The sequence below is a fragment of the Parasteatoda tepidariorum genome, chromosome X1, assembly GCF_043381705.1.
Source record: "Parasteatoda tepidariorum isolate YZ-2023 chromosome X1, CAS_Ptep_4.0, whole genome shotgun sequence".
Taxonomy (NCBI): Eukaryota; Metazoa; Arthropoda; class Arachnida; order Araneae; family Theridiidae; genus Parasteatoda; species Parasteatoda tepidariorum.
The window spans coordinates 25,245,563-25,269,092 of NC_092214.1; the positions used below are offsets into that span (position 1 = coordinate 25,245,563).

Genomic DNA, 23,530 nt, shown 5'->3' on the forward strand with positions numbered 1-23,530 from the left:
CATACTTATAATTGGGGAACCAATTTACATTATGTCTATGAAAGCTAGCTTTTTTCTCCTATGTATATTCTTTGATTATTAGATTTTTCTGGTATGGCATTCCTTACTGAACAGTCCCCTTCCTTAGTTTACAGATAGATGGACTTCTCCTTTTTATATTTTTGAATATACCAGTCTAAGTTTAACTGAATATAAAATGAAGTAATTGTATTCTTTATTCGTGGTAAATATAATAACTTGTGTTGTTATAGATGTATTGTTTTTCATTGAAAACCTTTTGTAGTTAACTGGAGGAATATTTAAGTTTCATGAATTATATCTTGCTTATTTTAAAGCTTTTTTTTAACATTGGCACTTTTTTTTTAGATTGCAAATGTGAGTAATAAAGACGAAGTCAGTTTAGAAAAAGGTTTTAGAGTTTCTCATGTTTACTCTGTGAAAGACAGTAATTTAGTGGATGAAATTGAAGCGTTAAAAGATAATTTAAATCAGCAAAATGCTGTTCTTATAAGATTGAAAGAAGATTTAGATGAAGCAAATTTTAGAATAGCTGAAAAAGAACAAATGTTAATAATGATGCAAGTTGAGTACAATAGTAAGTAATTTCAAAAGACATTCTTAGGACTAAATTTTTGAGTTTTGTAATTTACTTCTTTTGGTAGTCCTTTTCGCTTTAATCATCAACCACTTAGTACCCTATAACTAATCATGGCTGATTTATTTTTAAAAAGAATTAAAGAGAAAATAAGAACTTTTTGAAATTTTTAATATAGTTAAACTTGCATTACAGAAAGTTCACTATTATGTCCCACATGTGCATTAAGCATGCAAAATATTTAAAATCAACATTCTTTATCTAATGAAAGAGCTATTTCAAAGAAATATTTACATGAAATGCTTAGTTTTATTACAATTTAGAGTGCCTGGTTGTCTCATACATGATTTAGAATTACCCTTCAGTTAATTTATTGTTTGATTACTACTTTACAGTAAAATAAAAATTGGTAAAAAAAGAATTAAATTGGTAAAATTCCCTAATTGGTAAAAAAAAGAAAAACAATAAAAAGATAGTTCTTTCCTTTCTGACTAATATTTTACTAAGTTGCTGCATATTACAAGCGAGTTTTCGAGATAACAAATTCAGAGTTAAATATGTTCTAAAAAGTAGAAAAATATATTCTAAATTAGTACTCTAAAAAGTTGTGTCATGAAACAAAAGAATAACTACTAATAATTATGTATGTAATAACAGTTGACTATAAGTCTAATTACAGCAATAATAATTTTATTTTTAAAAATAAGAAAAAAATAATTGGTTTGCAAGTATATTTATTTACTCACACATATGGATGGGTGATCGTGTAAAGCTAAGGGTGGTGGCGCTAGTGGTAAAATTGCTCTTTCAAGACTTCCGGGTTACTGCTTCCGATATATTTTTTAGGCGCAGATTGAAAAAACGCGTCATCATATTATTGAATCATATCTTTTGCAGTATTTCACATGTACCGAGTTCTTTCTTTCAGCCTTTAAACTTCAGCATTATCATATTAATATTATAATCATTAGAATATTTTCTAATTAGGCTTACTTAAAAATATATTTTTGGCGACATTTTATTCAAATGTAGCCAAATAAGGGATAAAATGCAAAACATGGCAAACCTTAAGAATTATTCACAATGAGATATTAAGTTTCCAAAATGTTTTTTGGCCTTACGACCTCTGAGAATCAATACATTTCTGAAAGCTCTTATGAATGGTACAATTATGTTTATATTTGAACCCAAATTACAATAACAAAACTGCATAGAATATTTGGCTTGTTCACACATCGCTTCGTAGTCATAACATAAGCGGAGGGATACACCGGAAATTTTCTAAATTTCTTCCGGTTTAAGGACGCTTGTTATTGTTTACATTAGACCACCCATCCATACATATAAATAAATATATATATATGCAGGGGAGGGTAAAATAGTGGAAACACTTCTATACTAATATATTTTTCCATATTTTTCAAGAAATACTTAAGGAGTAATTTTATAACTTCAGAACTGTTTAGATCTATCAATTTCTCATACATATCAATAAAGTTTAATGCTTTTAGTGGTTTGAGGGACTGAAAATAAATTACAAGTGGAAAATAGTGTTTTTGAACACCTTATGCCAAAAAATATAGCAATATATTTGTAACTTATATTTGTAACTCTTAATTTTAAAAATATTTTCAAACCTGACTTTTTTATTAGGTGCCCCAAATATGATTCACTACAGAATGAGGAAAAAGATTTTAATTTTTCCCACACACACGTTGTATAAAGAAACTAATTACTCATATCTTGTACAGTTTAAAAGAATATAAAATAATTGTCAAATTATATAAAATGATCCTCTAAATAGTTTTTGAGAAAAAGCACGAGATGTGTCAGTATAGAAGTGTTTACGTTACTTTGTACAACCCCTGTATATATGAGTGGGTGTGTGTTTGGTTATTTTAATAATAATTGGATAAACAGTAATTTATCAGGGAGTAATAATCTATCAGGAATGCAGGAGGGAGCATTGCTTAGTATATAATTGTTCAGTGTTCTCTATAATGATATTTTTCTAATCTATTATCATTGCCACAATATTTTTCAGATCATTTCTTAATCAATGAATTCGCACAGAAATCATGATAGATCATGAAAAATCAGTACTTTAGTAAATCTAAAAACAGCTGAGGATAGGTACCACCATTCCTGTCTAAAAAATATCTTTAACTTTATACCTTCTATCAGTAGTATTTGTTGTGTCGAACTACAAGTCTAAGACTGTAAAGATTTCACCTGAATATACATAAAAAAGAATAATGATCTATCATGATGAACAACGTTTTTATCGGAGGATATTCTCCAAAGTTATTCATACAATTTATTTATTAGGCAGGTATCCTTTTTTCTCATATTTTTACAAAGGGTAAGGCTGATTATGTTCTTAAGCTTTTGAAGTTATTTTTAGCACTATAATAACTTAACAACAAAAAATAAAAAGAAAGAAAGAAATCAGGATCGAGTTGAGTTCATTGCACATGCATTAGTATTAGTCATTAGACCCAAGTCATTCATATTCCCAACTCTGCAAGGACTTTGAAAAACTATAGCATGGTCGAAATTACTGTATAATATTTTCGAATAACATCAGGGTTAAGATATTCCATAAGCACATTTATTGCCCTCGGATTCTGCAGTGATGTAAGAAATTTTGCAATTATTTTCAACCAATGTAAAAAAATGTTGTCATCTTTGACTACTGATTCAGATGAAACCCTTCAACTAAATTTAGAGTGTGAAGATATCATTTGAAGTGGAATGTACTGCTTTTTAATTTTGGTTCATATGAAATTTTACGCATTACTACCCTTAGATGTTAAAAAGCAAAACGTAAAAAAGTAATTAAAATTTCGTAGATTTTTGGATCTCAATAATTAAGCTTAAATCAAAAACCATCGCAGCTTCATGTTATTCTCATTTGAGATGCCCAAAATGAGATAAGACACAATATTAATATCACTTCTAGATTTCTAGGAATTAGTTTGAACCAAAAGTTTAATTTGACTGGGCTATAACTGAAACTACCATATAATTAGAGTATCTATATAATAAAATATTATAGTTTTAAAAAAATTTCAGTTTGTTTTATGCAATAATATTTTGCCGCTTTGATTAATTAATTTATGCTATTATATTTAAATATTTATATATTATTAAATTTTGGTCTGTAGGAACTGCTTCTATTTTGCAAGAAAATGGTTTAAAAGAAGTGGAAGAAAAAGAAACTCAGACTCAGGATGATATAAAATCGAGCAAATACAATAATTTAGTTGAAGAAATAAACTTTCTAAAGTAATTTTTTCATAGAATTATTTTTCTTTTCTAAGACCTTTTTGCAATATATATTACAGTAAAAATACTTTAAATGTGGTATTTAATTTCAGACAAAAAAATGCCCACCACAATGAAAAGATCGCACATCAAAACCATACAATCCAATGCATTAAATCACAACTATGCAGTACAATTTCTCACTTGAAGTATTTAAAAGATGCTGCTGCAAAACAACTGAAGAGACAAAAACACCAGCATTTAAAATCACTAAAAGTAAACATTCTGTTATTATTGTAACATAGTATAAATTGAAAATAATAAGTGTTTAAAATAAATGCATATTTATTTATCATTTTTTTTTCTATACAGTAAATATTTCATTTTCATTTAATTAAATAGGTAAAGCAACAGCTGCATGATGTGAAATTGGAGCTAGGCAAAAAATATCAAGAACTTGAGAAGAAAAATGAAATCTTGTCTGATCATGAATTTCAGATTAAGTATTAACACATTTATTTAACAATGACTTAGAATCTAAAGTTCAAATTTTTTTTTAAAGAGTTTAATATATACCTTTTTTGCAAAACACACTTAATGCATGGCATTATTTTTGTCTTTCTATGTTCAGTTTTTTGCATTTTAATAATATTTATAAAGTCTTTCTTTCTGCTATTTTGTATCTTTGAAGTCCAATAATATCTTGGTTCTCTAAGTTTTTGACCTTGAACTATTTAACTATATTGCTTTCTTACATGAAACAAGTAAGCAAATCGAACATAAAACAAACTAGTATATAGGTATATATATATATATATATATACACAGTCAGACCTCGATATAAGGTCACCTTAAGGGACATCGCAAAAGTGACCTTATAAGCGGGGTGACCTGTTAACTGATTCATTAGTAATTCGTAACTAAGCACATAAATAGTACACATTATGATTTTTTAAAAGTGGTAATACAAATGATCAGCCATAAATTAAATATTTAAGTCAAAAATTTTTTACAGAATTAATAAAGAGGTAAAGAAAGTTAGATTTATAAAAAAAATTAATTTAAAATAAAGCTGTTTACAAATTTTCTCAAAGTGTTCATACATACATTACACCTTACTTTATTTAAAATAATCATTTATGGAGGTCTGTCTCGTTTTTGGTTTCATTTTTCGAACAATGTTTTCTAGATTTTGTAACTTCTCAAAATGTTCCTCAGCTCCCTCATGGTTTGTAAAAAAATTTCGAATGACATTTATTGCATTGAGGGATTCCGCTTGGGTTACAGCTACAGTCTCAGGATCACTGTCATTGTCCTCACTGTCCACAACTTGTGAAACAATTTCAGAAATTTTAGCTTCAGAAGTGGTGGCAATTTCCTCATCAATCAAACCATATTCAGCCTCCCCTTCATTGCCATGGTCACAATTTTTCAGATCTCTCATCAGGAAAGATAGAGGAATATCATCTTCTTTGATTTTGTCATCCACGATATTCAGAGGACTTACAAAACCAGCATGACAAAAACAAAATGTCTTCTTCTAACCCAGATTTCTTCCAGTCATTCAAAACAGTTTCGTCAACACCTCCAGCTTCACCGCATACTGTCTTGAAAGTTAAATCATGTCTTACTTTAAATCTCAGAATCCATCCATTGCTCTGTATAAAATTAGGTTCTCTCAATTCCTCCGCTATTTGCAGAGCTTTTGCTCTCAGTACTGAACACGATATCGGCACACTTTGTGCTCTAGCCATTTTTATCCGTTGGAGAATGGCTTCTTCAATTTTTCTCATAAGGGGAAAAGCGCATCCTTTTTCTTTTCCCATTTCTATTGCGATGAGAAGACAGAAAATTGTTTAAGGTCGTACGTGGTATGCCACGGTCTTCAGCGAAATGTGCTCCCTGGAAGTGTGTACAGAGATGAGCAATTACAGGTAGCGAAGACAGGAGAAAATTCTTTGTGAACTGGAGAGTGGAAACTCTCTCCAGGTCCAGGTGTGTTCCTTGGCTTCAACATTTTCTAGAATTCGAGACAGGTAATTGCCATGTAAGGAAGTTAAATAGGTTTTCGTTAGAAAAGAGCTCCCCTCGCCTCAGATAAAAATGACCTTATATGCGGATAACCTTATATCGAGGTCTGACTGTATATATATATATATATATATACTCACATGTTTTTAATAACTATATGCATTTAAAAAGGATTAGGATGCTTGCTACTAGCAAACTTTTGCTGACAAGAGAAGGATGTCAAGATCAAAAGTTTCCCACGTTGCCTGACACAATATTTAACTGTAACTGTATCTAAATAAAAATATGTATGTGACTTGAAACAAACTGAGAAATCAAAACATGCAATAAACTAGTATGAGCAACTAAATATATAGCAAATATGTGACAGTTACCCTATTTCAAATTGCACTTAGATTGCACCAGTATTATGATATTAATTTTAATAAATATTTAAGCTGTTGTAAAGTAATATAGTTATGTTTTAATGATTTTAAATTTTAATGGTCTATTCTTTTCATAGGTAAACTCCTTATTTACATTTTTGCTTTGTTTTATTAACATATTACTAGTTAATTTTTATCTGTTTTAGATTTTTTCATTGTTACTATTTGTATGATTATCTGGCATACAAATAACTGTGTGCAGGTTTGCTTTTTAGGTTATATTTTTTTAATAATTTTGGTATTTTAGAAATATTGACTGAATAACTTGATAAAAGACGAAAGCAATAGAAAAAATGCGAAACTTTGAGCCCGAAAATTGTACTGTTTATGTATGCATAGAATTATTTTTTCTCTTTGAGATTATTAAGAAGGACAGCTTTTCATAGGAAAATGATTTGTAAATATTTCATAGGAAAATGATTTGTAAATATATTCCTTGTTGTAGTTTTAAAGCTGATTTTCTTAGATTTAGAAAAATATCACAAAAAATCTTTTTGCTTTAAATTGTTCAATATAGTTTTATGTTTATCTTAAAAAATTCACCAAAACTAAGGAAGACAGAAAGATAAACACCTGCCCATTAAATGCTAATATGAATTTTAGGATAGAACTCTATGAAATTTAGAAACAAAGATTTTAATTTAAAAAAAAAAGCCTTTATGTAAGTAATAAAACTAATTTCTGTATTTTTATTAATTAAATTTCCAGAAAGTACTCTTACTTGCTTACTTTTTCCTAAAATGGTTCAATTATAAAGATCAGTGATTTTTTTAAAGTTAATCACTTTGCTCAAATCATTGCAAAAATTTGATTGCATTTCAGGTCACAAATTGCATTGTACTGGTGCAATCAAAAGTGCATTGCACTTCTCAAATCAGTACCTCATTTTTGTTTTATAAATCAGTCACAGATTTTTTATGTGATTATAAATTTTTGCCTAAAAAAGGCGTTTGTTTTAATGGTTTGGGGTCAAAGCTTTGCTGGTAAATCTTAAGTGGACAGAATTTTGCAATCTGAACTTCACCTTCACCGATCCATTACTTTAGGTGTACAAAACTTCGCAAATCTGTAACTTTGTGGGAACACTACAACACCTTCCTAGAACCTAGCATACAGGGCTGTAGCTATAAAGTTTTTTTTAGGGAGATTAGAACCTCTTATAAACTTATTAATTTTCAATATTAAATTATTTAGCTTCATGTAAATTCATATTTTTCTAAAAAAAACCTTCTCACTTTCTCAGGAACCAACCATGGCATGATTATTGTTTTTTAATGTATTTTTTTATTAAAAAAAATTCATGGGTAAATTATTTCAAAATACAAATGAATTTAATTGCATTACAAAATTAATTACATTACAAAATTAATGTGATACCTGCGAGTGACGTACTGTGAGTATCTTGATCCTGATTGGTTGTTGAAATGTGGCATTTGTTTACATTAGCAACTGTTCTCTCCATTCTATTTTGCCTAAGCTAAACCCCTAAAGTATCAATTCTATAATGTGACACACTCTATATTCTTCTACAAAGATTTCAATTTTTTCACTTTAATTTCTTATTTAACTCAAAGATAGGCACAAAGCCATGTAGAACTTAAACAAACTAATTATGCATAGAAGTTGCCAGGTGCATAAAACAAACATATATTTTAGTTACAATGAAATATGTAAACAAATAATAAACCTAAGTTAAGTAACAAACATAGATGTGAAAGAATTATATTTCAACAAATTCAATGTGTGACACAGCATTGCATTAAGTAACTTCATGTTAAATAATATTTTAACTTATGTGGATTATGCTAATCCATGTAAGTTAAAGTATTATTTGGTTTTATATTATTAAATATTATTTGGATTTATGTGGCTAACATGCCATTTTGTTTATAAATGATCAGCTGACCCTGGCATAATAGGTCACATGTATGAGTTTTTGTGATCTTCTTCTTCAAATGCAAGTACCTAATGGCATTACACTACTATAATTAATTACATCACATTACTAAAAAATAACATAAATAATTAATTATAAAAAAATATTTGATTTAATATTTTTGCTTTTGTTAAAATTAAATTATGAATTTAAAACATCAATTTTTCTAAATTAACTAAGTTTTATTCTATTTTTTAAATTAAAATAATAAAATATAAAAAATATTCAATTTACTGCTTTTACTTTTATTAAAACTAAATTAATTATGAATTTGAACTTATTAAAATTACATAATATAAAAAATGTTTTTAATAAAATTAATGGATAAATCAATTATTAATTTACGGTTCTAAACTTGCAAAGTTTTGTCTGTGTAATGTTTTATCCATGCAAAATTTTGCGCATTGAAGTAGACCCATTACCATTTTAACTATGCAAGGAGAGGTTTGGGAAACCAATATTCTAATTAAGAAAAACAGTTTTCTTTTTATTTTTTTCCTACTTTCAAATTCATTTTTCTTAAAAATGTAATTACATTATTTAAGACAATTAAACTACATTAAAGCTCTTCAACCGAATATTAGAAATACAGTGGTACCCCAGTTTTGCATCGTCCATTTTGTATGTTATCCCGCTTCCTACATAATTTTCTGTTGGTCCATGAAAATTCCCTCTATTGATAATGTGTCCCAGATTTTACAAAGCTTGTGCAAACTTTCTGCATTTTTTTTCTTTTCCTTTTTTTAAAATAAATACTTGTTTATTAGCGTTTTGTAGCTTTTCTGATATTTTATCTATTCTATACTATTGCCAGTTTGTTCCCTCTTGAGTCAAAATCAGAAGAGGGGTGAGCAAATCAAAGGAAGAGTGGTTAAGGAAAGTATGGGAATTTAAATTGTAAAATTTGTGAGCGGATTTTTTTCCAGCTAACTTTAACCTTTGAATCTTGGAATAATCCAATCATTTAAAGAACATTACACTAAAAAACTGGTTATGTAATCATTTTTTTTCTTGATTCTGGTAACCTGCGAAATGATGACCTGCAATATGTTATCCCGCTTCATGCGGTTTTTGACACTAGTCCAGCGAAAAACGTAAGATCGGGATTCCACTGTTTTTTTGAAATGTTTAATAATTTTGATTCAAAATAAAGCATAAAAAATAAAGTCAATAAAAAGATTTATGTCTGCAAGACTGTTCATGTAATTTTATCAATATTGAAATTTAAAAAAAAAGGGCTATGTTTATTTCGGATGTAATAATTGTTTTGTAATAATGGAATGACTGTTTCTAAGGCATGGTAGTTTAGATGATTCTCCATTATTTAAATTTTTCCCTATGCATAAGACTTTTGAGCAGTCTATGCATAAGACTACTCATATTAAATATCATGTTCTTTTATGTATTAAAATCATTTTTTGATTAATGATTTATTCTTAATGATTCATTCTTACTCAATAAATATTATGTAATTGCAACTATAATTTTAGAGAATGATAAACAAATTTTTTTTTTTGTAATTCAGTTAATTGTACATTTCAGTGAAATTCAAGCTCGCTTTGATTCTGCAATAGAAGAATTGAAGCAGAAGTCAAAGATAATGAACTGTGAAAAAGTTGACAGTGTCTGTCAAACTGATGTAAGATTTTTTTCTGATGTTAATTATGCTAGTGTCGAAAAAATGTACACTTTATAGCAATATTAAAGTTTTTTCTTTTGCACATGAAAGCAGCTTATGAAATTTTGACTTTTTTGTGAGTTGGTTGATTTAGATTTTTTTAAAGAATTTTCTTTTATTCAATTTAAATGATAATAATTATGATAAGAGCACTATTATGAGGTAATAACTTTTAAAATTTTGTGACATGTATGGCACTTTTTTTTAATTATAGAGACAGATTGTGGATGGCCTAGAAAAGAACTTTTCAATCACCACTTTTTAGCTTTTAAAACAGAGATTTTAACCGTGTTTCCTTATATCTTTATTCGACATCATAGTGTTTATTAAAGTGAGATGAAATTTATTCAGGGACTGAGCATTCGAACTTTATTTTTATTTCATAAAACTTTGGACATAAAAGGATACAACTATTTCTCATTTAAGGGAGTTATTATTATGTATTGGTGAGTTCAGAGAGCATTTTCTCTCAGCCTCTCAGGGACTCAGCCATTTCTCCAATTCTTCTCGGTAATCGGGAATGTACTGCTTAAACCTTTTTGATTTTTCTGATATTAAGCAATCATATTAAGAATATTTTTGAAACTACCTTCTTTTAATTGTAATGCTAATATAAATATTGTTGTAGTTCTAGTTCTTATGTAATTTTTATTTTTCATTGTTTTGTATTTCCTACATTTTACAAATTTTTTGCTTTTGTTATCATCCCTATGTGATATTCATTATTTGAAATTGATTGATTGCAATACAATTACATACTTGTACTTGAAAATCTGAGCTATGGATTAAAATTATACTGATGTTCTGTTTTCACCTACTTCATTTTGCATTATATTATTAATTTTGGGAAAACTACAGATTAATTTTTAAAGACATGCAGTCAAACCTCGATATCATGAATTCGAAGGATGAGGCTAAAGAAACAAAAATTTGGGACTTTGGAAATCAAATATTTTAATCAAGTATGAAGTATTTTTTAAAACTTAATTAAACTGACATTTACAGTATTTTTACATTTAATTTGACATTTTAAAAGTTGTGCAACATGTATTTACTTTAAAAAAAAACAAACAAAAAAAACGGTTACTATAAAATGTGACATTCTCTTTCTTATAAAGGCTTCAAGAAATGGATCATGAAATTATCCAAACAAGTTTTTAACACTTTAAGTTTAATAAAGCATTTCAAGTTCTGAAATCAGAAAAAAAATATTTGGAAGAATTAAAAATATTTCATGAAATCAAGGTTCATTGAGAAATTTATTTTGCTAAAAGAGATTTTTTTAAATTATCAGCTTAATAAATGTGTGAAAATTCAGAAACTTTTGTGATATTGAAAAATTTGTGTTTTCAAAGTTCATGGTATCAAGATTAGACTGTTTTTTGATGAATGTTATGATATGTACAAATGTATGTTATGCATAATGTTGTAGTGCACATAAGAATAATTAACATGTTTATGACAAGTAATTTTGGTTTAGTTCAAGTATTGTTCAGTTAAATTATTATTTTTCAATATTTATTTAACTATATGCATTATTTAACCATATACACTATTTATTTAACTATATTTTTTGTAGAATTTTTAATTTGTCGAATTTTTTGTAGAGCTTTTTTCCACATGACTGTTATGAAGAAGATAAGCACTGTCACACAAGTTTACATGACCTGACATTAAAGAAACATTCGGAAGAATTACAAGAATTAAGAGCAAAGTTTCAGAATTTAGAAATTGTTTTATCAAACAAAAAAGGTTTGCAGTGTAAATTTTGTCCTTTTTAAAAATTTTCTGTATGTATAAATTTTCATAAGTCATCATTTTGTTGTACTTTCTTGTTGTACACTGTTGTACTTCCTTGCATTATGTAAAACATACACTAATATTTTAAAGTAATTTTTTTAAAATTTAATTTGCTTGATTTAAAAAAACATAATGCAATGTACTAAGCCATCTCTAATCAAATTTTGATTAGAGATGGCTTAGTACATTGCATTTTAGCAAATTTTGAGACAGTGATAACAAATATTTAGAATTTTTGAAATAAACTTACTGCTTTATTTTTTCTTGTGCTAATTATTCTTCCCAAGTTATTATTGGTTTTGTAATTTTTTCAAAGTATTCTGTGTAAATGTAAAAGATTATATTTTGAAAAAATATTTTATTTTAAATTTAAAATGTAATATTTTAAAACATTTTTATTATTATCAGTAATGCGAAACCTTATGCTAATTGTTATTTTTTTATCCACAAAAATAAACTTAATAAAAATTAATACACAATTTTAATTCAGAATTTTGCATACTAATTAGTTTGTTGATTATAAATCTATTAATTTGATTAAAAATATTTTATTATTCTATTTATAAATATTTAGCTTACATTTCATGACACAATTTTTTTTTATATTTAGAGTTTCAAAGACCTTTAAATAATGTTACAGACAAACCTGGAAATTCTGAAATGAAAGGATACACCTCTAGTAAAGAGGGTCATGTATGGAAACTTTTAACAATCAGTGAACAAAGTGTAAATAATAATTATTCTTATAATTTACTAATTTAAAATGTATTTAATTTACTTCTAGTTTAATTATTTTCATTTTGGTATTTTTTAGTATTTAACCTTGGTAAATAAGTTGTCAGACTCTCTACAAATATCAGATCTGAAAGGATCTATTGCACTAATGCATTCATCTTGGCTTAACTGTGAAGAACTATCTGATGCAAGAAGACTTGATCACAAAAGAATACTTCAAAGTCTGGAAAAAATAAAGAAAAATTTGAGATATTTACAAGAGAGCATTAGCATGGACACAAAAAGGTTAAATTAATGCTTTTTATGCTTGTTGTTAACATATTTTTAAAAGTATGTTTTATGTGCTTCATTCATATTGTTAATTGATTTATCAAAAGTTAATGCTATTGTTAACAGATAAAACTTAAGATTAGAAATTAACTATTTTGAAAAAATTTCTTATTTTTTTAAAACTCTATTCTATTATTATTTTTAAAATTCTATAAATTGGACTGTACTTAAGTACAGTCCAGTTTATTTATACATAATTGTCTAAAATTCTTAGAATCAGTCTTTAAATAAGTAGAGGGATTTTAGAATAAATTTGCCAACAAATGATCCCCTGGCATGCATACCATTCAAGAGAACAAAATGAAATTTTCTTCAAAGGTTTAAGATTTGCTCTCAAAAAATATTTAAAATATAAACTCACAATTATGGTATCAGGGACAAAATTTTTCAAGTGGTTGCACACACTTTTCTCATTAAATTGTAATTTTTACATTACACTTGGAAGAACTTAAAATATATTTCGAACATTATTTTCGGCATGAATAGTAGTCAAGCTGGACAGAGATTAACAGAGCAAATTGCAAGTAACAAAATATTGTGTTCTGTTTTTTCTCTCAGTTTTATTTTATTTTGTAACCAGTGTTTAACAGCTTTTACAAACGCTTGTTTTTGAATTTACAACTATCAATGTTCAGCTTTGTAGCCTTGATCCTGAAGACAAGAGCACTATTGGATCAAGCATCGGGGCAAACTAGCTTTCTTGGAGGACTTTTTTGATACAATTAACTTGCATTTGAATTAAAGAAGAAAAAACACGAAAATCTCTCCTGACTTACTCCTGAGTTTATCCTGACTACAAGGAGATTCTAGCCACCTTCAACCACTGAGGATATTATACATCAGCACCACGGTTAGTGCAAGCCGGGATCATAATTTGTATCAACTAGCCATGATTGAAATTCAAACATTTGTCTCCTCCCAGGGAGGTGCGCATTCTATTCCCAGAGCCACCATATCTCTTTTTTTAGTTGTCATTAGTAAAGCTGAATTGCTAAGTATTCAGTAAAGCTGAATTGCTAAGATATCAAAAATTTTATAAAATACTCTTTTCTTTCATCTCTGCTTGCCATGTCCTCTTTTAAATTAAAATCTTTTTCATTTTGAGTTTTTACTGTAGGGATTATCTCTCAATAAAAAAAGTAACTGTTGCTTTATGTACATTTCTTCTCTACTACTCTAACCTTTACCACAAGAGACTGCTTATATTTTTATTAATAGTATATTTTATCAATAGTATATTTTATCAATAGTATATTTTATCAATAGTAGTTTTATTTTTATTAATAGTGCCTTTAAGCAAATTTTTATTCTGTTCTATTCAACGATATATTCGTTAGGGGGTCATATGTTGGCAAAGTTACTTTATAATCATTTTGTATTTCTTATTTTGTGGGAAACGTATTAGACTTAATTGGTTTCAATAACAAATTATGCCATTCATAGTAACTTTTCTTCATTTTAGGCAGAATGTTGAGAATGTATTAGTGGAAGAAAAGAAGTCTACCACCATGGTACTAAATTTTTCTTGTAAATTATTTCATGATTTACTGAACAAACTCAATTTGTTTTACTTTCCTTTGTGAGTCTTTATAGTTTTTTTTAATTTAATGTGACATAATGTAAAAAGTATTGATCTATCAAGGTGGCAATACTCATAATGACAATATACTATCACAATCGTACTATCATAATAACAATAGAAACTCATTACTCGTGAGATCCCACCAAATATGCAGCATTATTGAATATTTTTATAACTAATTAACATACAAGTTAATTTATTTGTTCTCCTTGTAAGAATTTAAGAAATAGTTAATAAAAACTGAGCTTTTAACCATTAATTTTAAAATAATTATTTTAAACTATTAACAATTTTATCATCTATTTGATGTGCATAAGGAAAACAAAGTGTGGAAGAAAGTATTTTTACTTAAAATCAAAATTTTTTGGATCATAATTTTTTGCATTTCCTATAACATTATCAAAATTAAAAATTTGCAAGCAAAATATACAATAACTACTACATTCTCATGCTGCAAAAAAATTAATTAAAAAATAATTTGAAAAATATAAATTATAGATTATCTTAAAGGTTAATTTTTTATTGCTGAGTTAATAAATATGTTAAAATAAATTCCAGTTTTCTGAAATTACTTAAGTTATCAGAATAAATAGTCAAATATTGATTTAGTGAAGCAAATTGAAAACTTTATCGTCAATTAAGCAATTAACCACAATCAATTAAGCAATCAACTGCTTTCTATGTGTTTCAGTGCCATTCAGAAGAACTCCATTTTCAACATTTGTGTCACATTCTCCAGAAAGCTCAAGATGTAATTGTTAAAGAATACTATCAAAAACGAGGTTCTCAAAGAACTCCTGTGACTGCTGGATCAGGGAGAGTAAGTTCATTCTTTTATTTCAGCGAAAGCATATTTCTATCTAATTCTTGTATATTTGTTTTGGTTAAATTTTAGAAAATTTGAGTGATAAATGTTAAAATAAATGCTGAAAATATTTGTTTTTCACAAGTCTATTTATTTAAGAAATAGTAATTTTTGTTTCCAAATATTTCCATTTAAGGCCTTTTTTTTTTAAATTTTTGCTAAAAGCAAACTAAATTCTAACTTTGTTCCCTACACTCACTTTGATTTTTGTTGAATTAGATTTTTGTTTGAAATGAAAATATATTCTCTACAGAAAACAGTTAATTATGCACTTTTGCTTTTGATATTGCATTGTTTTCATTCCTTCAATTAATTTTTTCTGAAATAAATGATAATAATAATTTGTTTTAACATTTATAGATTTCATTGCTTTAGAAACTAATTTACTCTTAATTTAAATGGTCAATTATGTAGACACTTTCTTACCTGGACTAGATGTTACAGATTTGAAAGAGAATGCTAAAGATTAGTTGATTAGCCTTTTGTTTCTAATGAACTTTATAAAAAGGAGCATTGTTTAACAAATAGAGATTAAAAAGAGATTAGTTGATAAGTCTATTTCTTCTAAATGCCTTTGTTTATAGGATAGTTAAAAAAATGAGAGAGTTTCTTTACTGATGATTTTTGTTGTTAAAGGTAAAATTATACTAGGGTCATATATTTCATGATTCTTATAAGCTCTTTAAGTAATAGTTGAGTGCTTTTCAAATGACTTTCAAGTGCTTCATAATTAAAATAAAGCACTCAAATAAAAGCAGATTTTGAAACTGCTACAAGACAGTTGCAAAGGCTCTTCAATGAAATCTGGAGAAATGAAAGAATACCAGAACAATGGAAAGAAGCAGTAATAGTGAAAATTCCCAAGAAAAGCGATCTAACAAAATGCGAAAATTGGAGCAGCATTAGCTTACTTTCCATACCGAGAAAAATATTTTGAAGGATAATTTTGAATAGACTGAAGCATGAAATTTATAGAATTTTAAGAGAAGAACAAGCAGGTTTCCGCAGTGGAAATGGAACAATGCAGCAAATCTTCACACTTAGAAATATCATTGAGCAAAGCTTAGAATTTAACACCTCTTTATATTTAAACTTTATTGATTTCAGTAAAGCCTTTGATTCAGTTAAGAGAGAGAAATTATGGGACATTTTATCACTTTATTATATACCAGAGAAATATATTAACATAATAAGAGATATGTATGATAACAGCAAAGCATGTATAAAAGTAAATGGAGCATTAACTGAATTCTTTTTCGTAAAAACTGGCGTGAGACAGGGATGTATGTGTTTTATCAGGATTTTTATTTATACTGGTGATAGACTGGATTATGCGAAACAGCTTGAAAGATGAAAAAAGAGGAATAAGGTGGAATTTCCCAACTACTTTAGAAGACCTTGATTTTGCTGATGACACCGTACTTATTTCATCCAAATGTACAGACCTCTGCTTAAAACAGACAAATTCAACAAATATTCAAATATTGTAGGGTTATTCATAAACAAGAAGAAAACTTGAGTAATGAGAATAAATCAAAAGAAAAATGACAAAATTAAAATCGAAAATCACGAAATAGATGACATAGAATCATTTAGCTATTTAGGTTCTATTGTAGATAAAAAGGTGGAAGTAGTGAAGATATTAGACAGAGAATAATCAAAGCAAGAACATGTTTTAAGGGATTACATAAATTTTGGAGAGAGTCAAATGTTGAAATAAAGACAAAAATAGTTGTTTACAAAGCTATTGTTAGAGCAGTACTTTTACATGGTTCAGAAACCTGGAAACAGACTACGATCGAAATACAAAAATTGGAAACCTTTCAAAACAAATGTTTATGATTTATTTTTAAAATTTTCTGGCCTTACAAAGTATCAAGTCAAAATCTATTAAAGAAAGCTAAAATACAAACAATAGAAGATGAAATTAAAAAACGAAGATGGAGTTGGCTCGGACATATTCTTAGAATGCCCAAGGAAAAAATTACATCTTACATGGGCCCCTGATGGTAAAAGAACAAGAGGAAGACCCAGACTTACCATCCAGCGCATGTTTTTGGGTAAATTAAAAGAATGTAGAATATCTGGCTGGGAAGAAGCAAGATCTATTGCTAGAGACAGGAGGCGTTGGAGGGATATGCTAGAGGCCTTAAGTGCCGAAAGGCACATAGAGGATAACCAACCAACCAACTCAAATAAAGGAATAAGCAAACAAATTATTAATTTCATAATATTTTATTCCATAAGTTTTCTTTTTTTCTTGATTATTATCTAAAATTTTCACAAAATCTTTTATAAAATGTTTTACAAGCATAAACACTTTTTAGTTTTATACCAGCAATTTGTCCAATCCAAAGTTGCCAGCTTGACATTTACACAAACTAAATTGCCCATTAGATAATATATTTTAAGGTATTGATTTAAATTTTTATGGATTTCAACAATGATCACTTATATATACTTTAATACAAATCTGCAAGTATTTCATTTAATTTGAAAAAAAATTTTTATACACGTTGCGGTTGTGACATGAAAAGAACATGCACCTTCATCTTTCAATACAAAAATTTGAAGTTCTGTGAACCATAACAACTATGTGAACTGTGTTTTTTATGTGAGGCAATAATGTTTAACAAGTAATTCATGCATGTGGTGGAAATATTCAGTGTTTTCATTGCAAGTGTGACTTATATGACCAATGAAATAATGAGGCATGCAGATATTTACAAACTGATTTTCTTAATGAATATATTAATGAATGATACAATAATCAGTAAATGTTGAATAATATCAAAGAGAAATGATATTAATTTTATTTTCTTCTTATTCTGCTTTTGTTTCTGTAATTGTTTGTCTTTCTTGGCTGTTTTACTTATTACTTAAAGAGGTTTTCTTTAATCTTTTTCTAATGATTTTGTGATCAATCTGTGTTATTCCTTCTTCTGAAAAAATAAATTAATGTATCTTTTTCAAGTAAATTAATGTATAAATCGAATAATTGTAGCACTAAAAGACCAAAATATAATACGTATTTAACAAATCGTAAATATTTTTGCTGAATTTTTAATTTTGGAAAATATACGAGACCATGAAACATAAAGTTTTTTTATGCAGTCATTCCACACAGACTTAGTTCCAATTTATAAGTTAAAATAAGCAAGTAAATGACAGAAATGTCATTCTTTTTTTGTAAAATTTAGAATTGTATACATTTTTGCAATTGATATTCAAAGTTTCAAAAATATTTTAGGAAATTAAATTTTCATCATCATGGCCACTTTTTTGTAGATTGAGCAAAATATTATTTTAGACATTTTATGTAAGATATGTGCTTGCATACTGATATTATTGACTTACGTAATGATATTGTATATGGCCTATATGAAGCTTTTGTCCATTTTCAAACTGTGCCAAAAAGTAAGAAATTAAGCATTTCTTTATTACTTTTTCAGACTAGTCGACAAATGGGATCTCGTGAAAGAAAAATCCCGTTGGAATTAAAAAATGGCAGAATATTAGCTTTGCTTGAGGTAAGTTCTAGAAGCAAGGCCTAGTGCTTAATTAATTGGTTTTTATTATTTTAAAGTAATTAATGCTTTTACAAATTTTTGCAGTTTATTGTAATAAATTTTACCAGGTTCATTATTTATTTTTTAACTTTTTTTTGGAAGATAAATGTTAGTTTTTTAAAAGTAATTATAAAATATGAAGTAAATAGATATTGTCAATTTTTATTTATTTAACATCAAAAACTAAAAATATTAAAATCTTTCATCTCTTTTAAAAGCTTATTGCAATCATTAATGGTTTGCAGATTTGTATCAATCAGAAAAATATTTAAATGCCAAATCTTTTAAAAAAATACTGTACCCATTGTAAGTTCAATTTATTTAAATTATGCTGAAATATAATTTAAACAAACATAGTGTTTTGGTTCTTACTAAAAAAACATAACTAAATAAAGAAAAAATATCAGAAAAAAATTTGATTAGAAATTGATATGCAAAATAAATAAATAAACAAAATTATATTTTCAAAGAGTGGTGGGCTTTACATAATTGATGGTGTAAAATAACATACAGTAAAATGGTAATATTTATTTATTTCATTATTTATCTATTTTCTGTGTAATTGATAAGTATTTTAATAAACAATTTTTTCTTGTGTAGGATAAATTGATTCAAAAAGAAATCTTGCCTAACAAATTGGAGTTTGGTAAAGCAGATTCTAAGCAAGTAAGCAGAATTTTTAATTTCTTTATATCTTAATATTTTATTTTTAAATATTATTCTTTATAAATATGAAAATTTTTTAAATCTGAATTTGTAATAATAAGCTATGAAATTATTTATGCAAAAATTTTAATAAAGTTTAATACCTTTCCACTACAAACATAAAAATATTTCAGTTTAGTCATTGGCAGCCAAATATAATTATTTTATTTTTTATGTAAATCAAATGTGGTTAATTGCTTTTCTTCTGTTTGTGATTTTTATTTTGCTTTTGGTTGCTTTTGTAATAAGAGAAACACATAGAAATATTTGCAGTTTTATAAAGCGTGATGTTAAATATTTTAGATGTTTTTTGTACTAGTACTTATCAGTGTTTCGAATTTTTTAAATTCTCTAGTTAAAAATTTAAATTGAATAGAATCATGAATTCTCTTATTTATTTTCAAATTTCTTTCTATTTAAATATTCAGATAATTTTGAATGCTATTTACAATACTAAAAGAAATTACTCAAAAAAAAAAAATTTTTTTTTATGTTGCATTTATTATTTTAAACTGCAATCTGTTCATATTTTAGCTATTTCTTTTTGTTTTCATTTAAATTAAATTTGTGTGTTGTCGGTAAGACTGAGTTTTCTTAGCTTTCTAAAGTGCAAATTAATGAAGCAAAAAGGTTATAATGTGATTCTTCAATATTTGATATGTTATTTTTTGAAAATCTTTTCTAGTGATTCTTTTTCTTAGTGCTCTAAGGAATTTTTCTCTTTTAATTAGTTACTGAATCATTTAAACAGTTAATGCAATAATTATTAACTAATTCATTTAATGTTAAAACTAGTTCAAACAATTTTTAGAAAATCTTCCCTTATCCAGACAACATTACTCATTCAATCATTGACAAATATATTTTATCAAAATATAAATGAGTTGTTTTGATCAGAAAGTTGTTGTTGAAATGAGTTGTTTTGCAGGTTAAAGAATTGATAGGTTTTCAAAACCATTTTTTTAGAAGAAAAAATTTGACTGAGTTTGTTTTGAAACTTAAAGTCCCAATTTAAAAGTTACTATTTAAGGTTAAAATATAGAATTACGTAACTTAATGTAAAAATATAGAAAAACTTGAGATTCATATTTTCCATGAGAAATATTTCAAAATAATCTTCTACATTTACACAACTTTGGGCCATTGCTGTTCAATGATTTATAATTCAAAAAATATATTTGCAATTTTAAAAGTGTCTTAGATTAGGATGTCTATTTTCCAATCACTTTTAATCAATTAATACATGTATCTTTTCTTCATTCTTACTCTCTTAAAATTGAAATAATTATTCTTGACATTTATCTAAGGTCTAAAATTATTAGAGTATCCCTTCTCTTACAGTACCAACAATCTGATCAAATTTAAACTTTTTCTGGAATAAAACACTTTTTGAATAAAAATTAATTCTACTTCAATAGTCTTACATTCTGGAAAAGTTTAAAATTAAATTTATCATGATACTTAATGAATATATGATTGATAGTCTTGCAATAAATTTGTTTTTAAAATTAAATTGCTTGATTTCAGTTTCAATGTTTCTTTTATAATCTTAATATCTAATATTTTTTTTTGATAATTCTATATTGGCTATGTAAGATTAATTAAAGAAAAAAAATTGCATAGTTATTTTGTTTTTTAGGGATCTGCCTCTGGGAAAAACAAGCCAACATCTTGAAAATGATATGAAACATTTATTTTTAATGAACCACACAGAAAATTATTGTAAACTGACTTATTTTAAAATTCAAAGGTTTTGTGTTTTTTATGAAAAATAAATATTCAAAGAGCTTACAATCATACTGTAATTTTTAAATTGCATAATGTATTGTAAAATACCTTATTTGATTTGAATTACAAATATTTACTTAGGTTAAGTGCCTACAAATTGAAGAATCAATAATTTAAGTGTAATATATGTTTTATTTAAAGGCCATAAATATTTTGGATGCATTTGAATTTTGAAAATAGATTTTTATTATCTTAAACTTAATTTTGGAATAAGTTTGAGTTGCATAAAGTTTTCAGAAATTGACAGCAGTATGGAGTTTTTATGCTTCTTGGTACAATGATGGCAGAAATTATAGCTACTTCTAATTTAAATAATGATACTTTAGTTATCATATCTTTTTCTTTATTAAGCACTTCCTTGCGTGGTTGCTGCTCAGAATCCTTTAGATTTTCTATATGCTGAAAATTGGTTTTGTATCAGAAATTATACAGATTGTATAATTTTTGGCCTGAAAAAGCCATGACTTACACTGCCATACATTAGAAGAAATAATTTTATTTATTTATTATTGTTATTATTATTAATATTATTTTTTTATTTAAAAATGTTTCAAATATTTGAGAAATATGCTCCAAATCCATCTCCCTAGGATGCAAAATTATAAGAAGAAAAAACGTATGGTGATATTACGACGAAATTCCTAGCATATTTATGTTATCTGATTTCCACTGTTTTGAACAAAGTAAACGAGCAAAGGATATTTTCCCAGTTCTTTGAAGTAAAAAGGGCTTTAGAGGAATTCATTTTCACTCTATGTAAGAAGTTAAGATAAAAACAGCCGTCCACAGAAAGATCTTTTCATGACCAGAACCAAAGCTTTCAACAACGGAATGTACATTTGCAGGAAGTATGTTAAAGGGAAAAGGAAGTATGTTTACAAATAAATTCAATAAGTTTTCTATATAGCATATTTTTTAGACTTGTCCCATTATTCAACTATCATGCCCTGTACATTTTACTACTATTTGAGATGGTTATTAGCCAATAAATAGATATGTTTTTATTTTCTGATTGTTATAACTTTTAATGAAATAAATAAAGTTCTTCTTGGTTAGTTAGAGATTTATTTGTTACCTCAATTTTCTTAGTCAATTAATCTCATCATGATAAAAAAATTTATCATTAATAGCAAAATTCTTCTAGAAACTTAAATATTATTTTACTTAATTTTAATTTTTGTTTCCTAGACTGCTGTATTGACTTTTGAGAATACAATATGTATTAATAATTAAAAATATAAAAATAATTGAACAAAATGTGGATTTTGATTAACCTTCTAAGTATTAATTCTGATTTTTCTTAACTTATTATGTTATTTAATGCAAAAGTAGTGTACAATAAGAAAATCCTGTACAAGTTTTCCTTGATGTCAAGTCTAAATACTTGAGAGGAAAAGGGAGACAGCTAATTTTATAAATACTTTTTCTGAAGTATTGGTATTTGTTTTAAAGTATTGGACTTTTTTCATCTTCTGACTTCTCTTTAAAATAAATAATTGAAATCTTAATCTTGTATATTAGTTTTTCTATCTTTTAATAAAACCCATTTGTATGAAATTCACTTCATGGAAAAAAGGTTATTTAAATTGTCTCTAGATTTGTGCATATTTGTAAATTTGTCTCTAATAATCCTTTAAATATATGCTCTATCAAAAAAATTTTATGTGTGCAAATAAATTCGTAATTTTTAATATATTGTTCTATTTTCTTATTTACATGATGCAAAATTGAGAAATCACAGAACTCATTTTTGTCTATGTACAAAATGTTTGTTAATAAAATGTTAATCTATTTTTTGCTATGATGTTTTATTTCACCGCTTTATTGCACAAAAAATATTGTCTTTAACTTTTTGATTAATTTATTATAAAAGTTATTATAATAAACAATATATTGATGAACATCATTTGAAATAAATAATGATGTGGTAGTTCCATAATTTTTTTTTTCAACTCGTGAGAAGCAAGATTTTATTTCATTAAAAAATTAAATAACAAGGACTATATAAAATAGATTTAAAAAATTTTACTTTTAATTAAAAAATGTTAGTGAATCTTAAACTAATATTTAAAGCCATTTTTGATTTCTTTTGAAGTAACCTTGTTTTGCATTTTTTCATATTTTGTTGGCAAGATTTTAGAACTAGTTCAAAAACAAATTCGTTAAAAAAAGGAAAATAACAAAGACTAAATAAAGTGAGACATATATTTTTTTTAATAGACAT

The 23,530-nt window shown here is 26.5% G+C and overlaps 1 protein-coding gene across 4 annotated transcripts in view; it reads left to right on the plus strand.

Annotated features, from left to right (window-relative positions):
• LOC107456716 (putative leucine-rich repeat-containing protein DDB_G0290503) overlaps positions 1–23,103 on the plus strand; it is a 76,891-nt gene extending 53,788 nt beyond the window's left edge. For all 4 annotated transcript variants that reach the window (XM_016074660.3, XM_016074661.3, XM_016074659.3 and 1 more), the window contains 13 exons: positions 367–595; positions 3,763–3,883; positions 3,976–4,138; positions 4,265–4,365; positions 9,797–9,893; positions 11,540–11,684; positions 12,343–12,458; positions 12,547–12,752; positions 14,260–14,308; positions 15,071–15,199; positions 18,697–18,774; positions 19,414–19,479; positions 21,158–23,103. In XM_016074660.3, coding sequence (XP_015930146.1) covers positions 367–595; positions 3,763–3,883; positions 3,976–4,138; positions 4,265–4,365; positions 9,797–9,893; positions 11,540–11,684; positions 12,343–12,458; positions 12,547–12,752; positions 14,260–14,308; positions 15,071–15,199; positions 18,697–18,774; positions 19,414–19,479; positions 21,158–21,193 — 1,536 coding nt within the window. In that variant the 3' untranslated portion in view covers positions 21,194–23,103. The remainder of the gene's footprint in view (positions 1–366; positions 596–3,762; positions 3,884–3,975; positions 4,139–4,264; positions 4,366–9,796; positions 9,894–11,539; positions 11,685–12,342; positions 12,459–12,546; positions 12,753–14,259; positions 14,309–15,070; positions 15,200–18,696; positions 18,775–19,413; positions 19,480–21,157) is intronic.
• Positions 23,104–23,530: the final 427 nt, after the last annotated feature.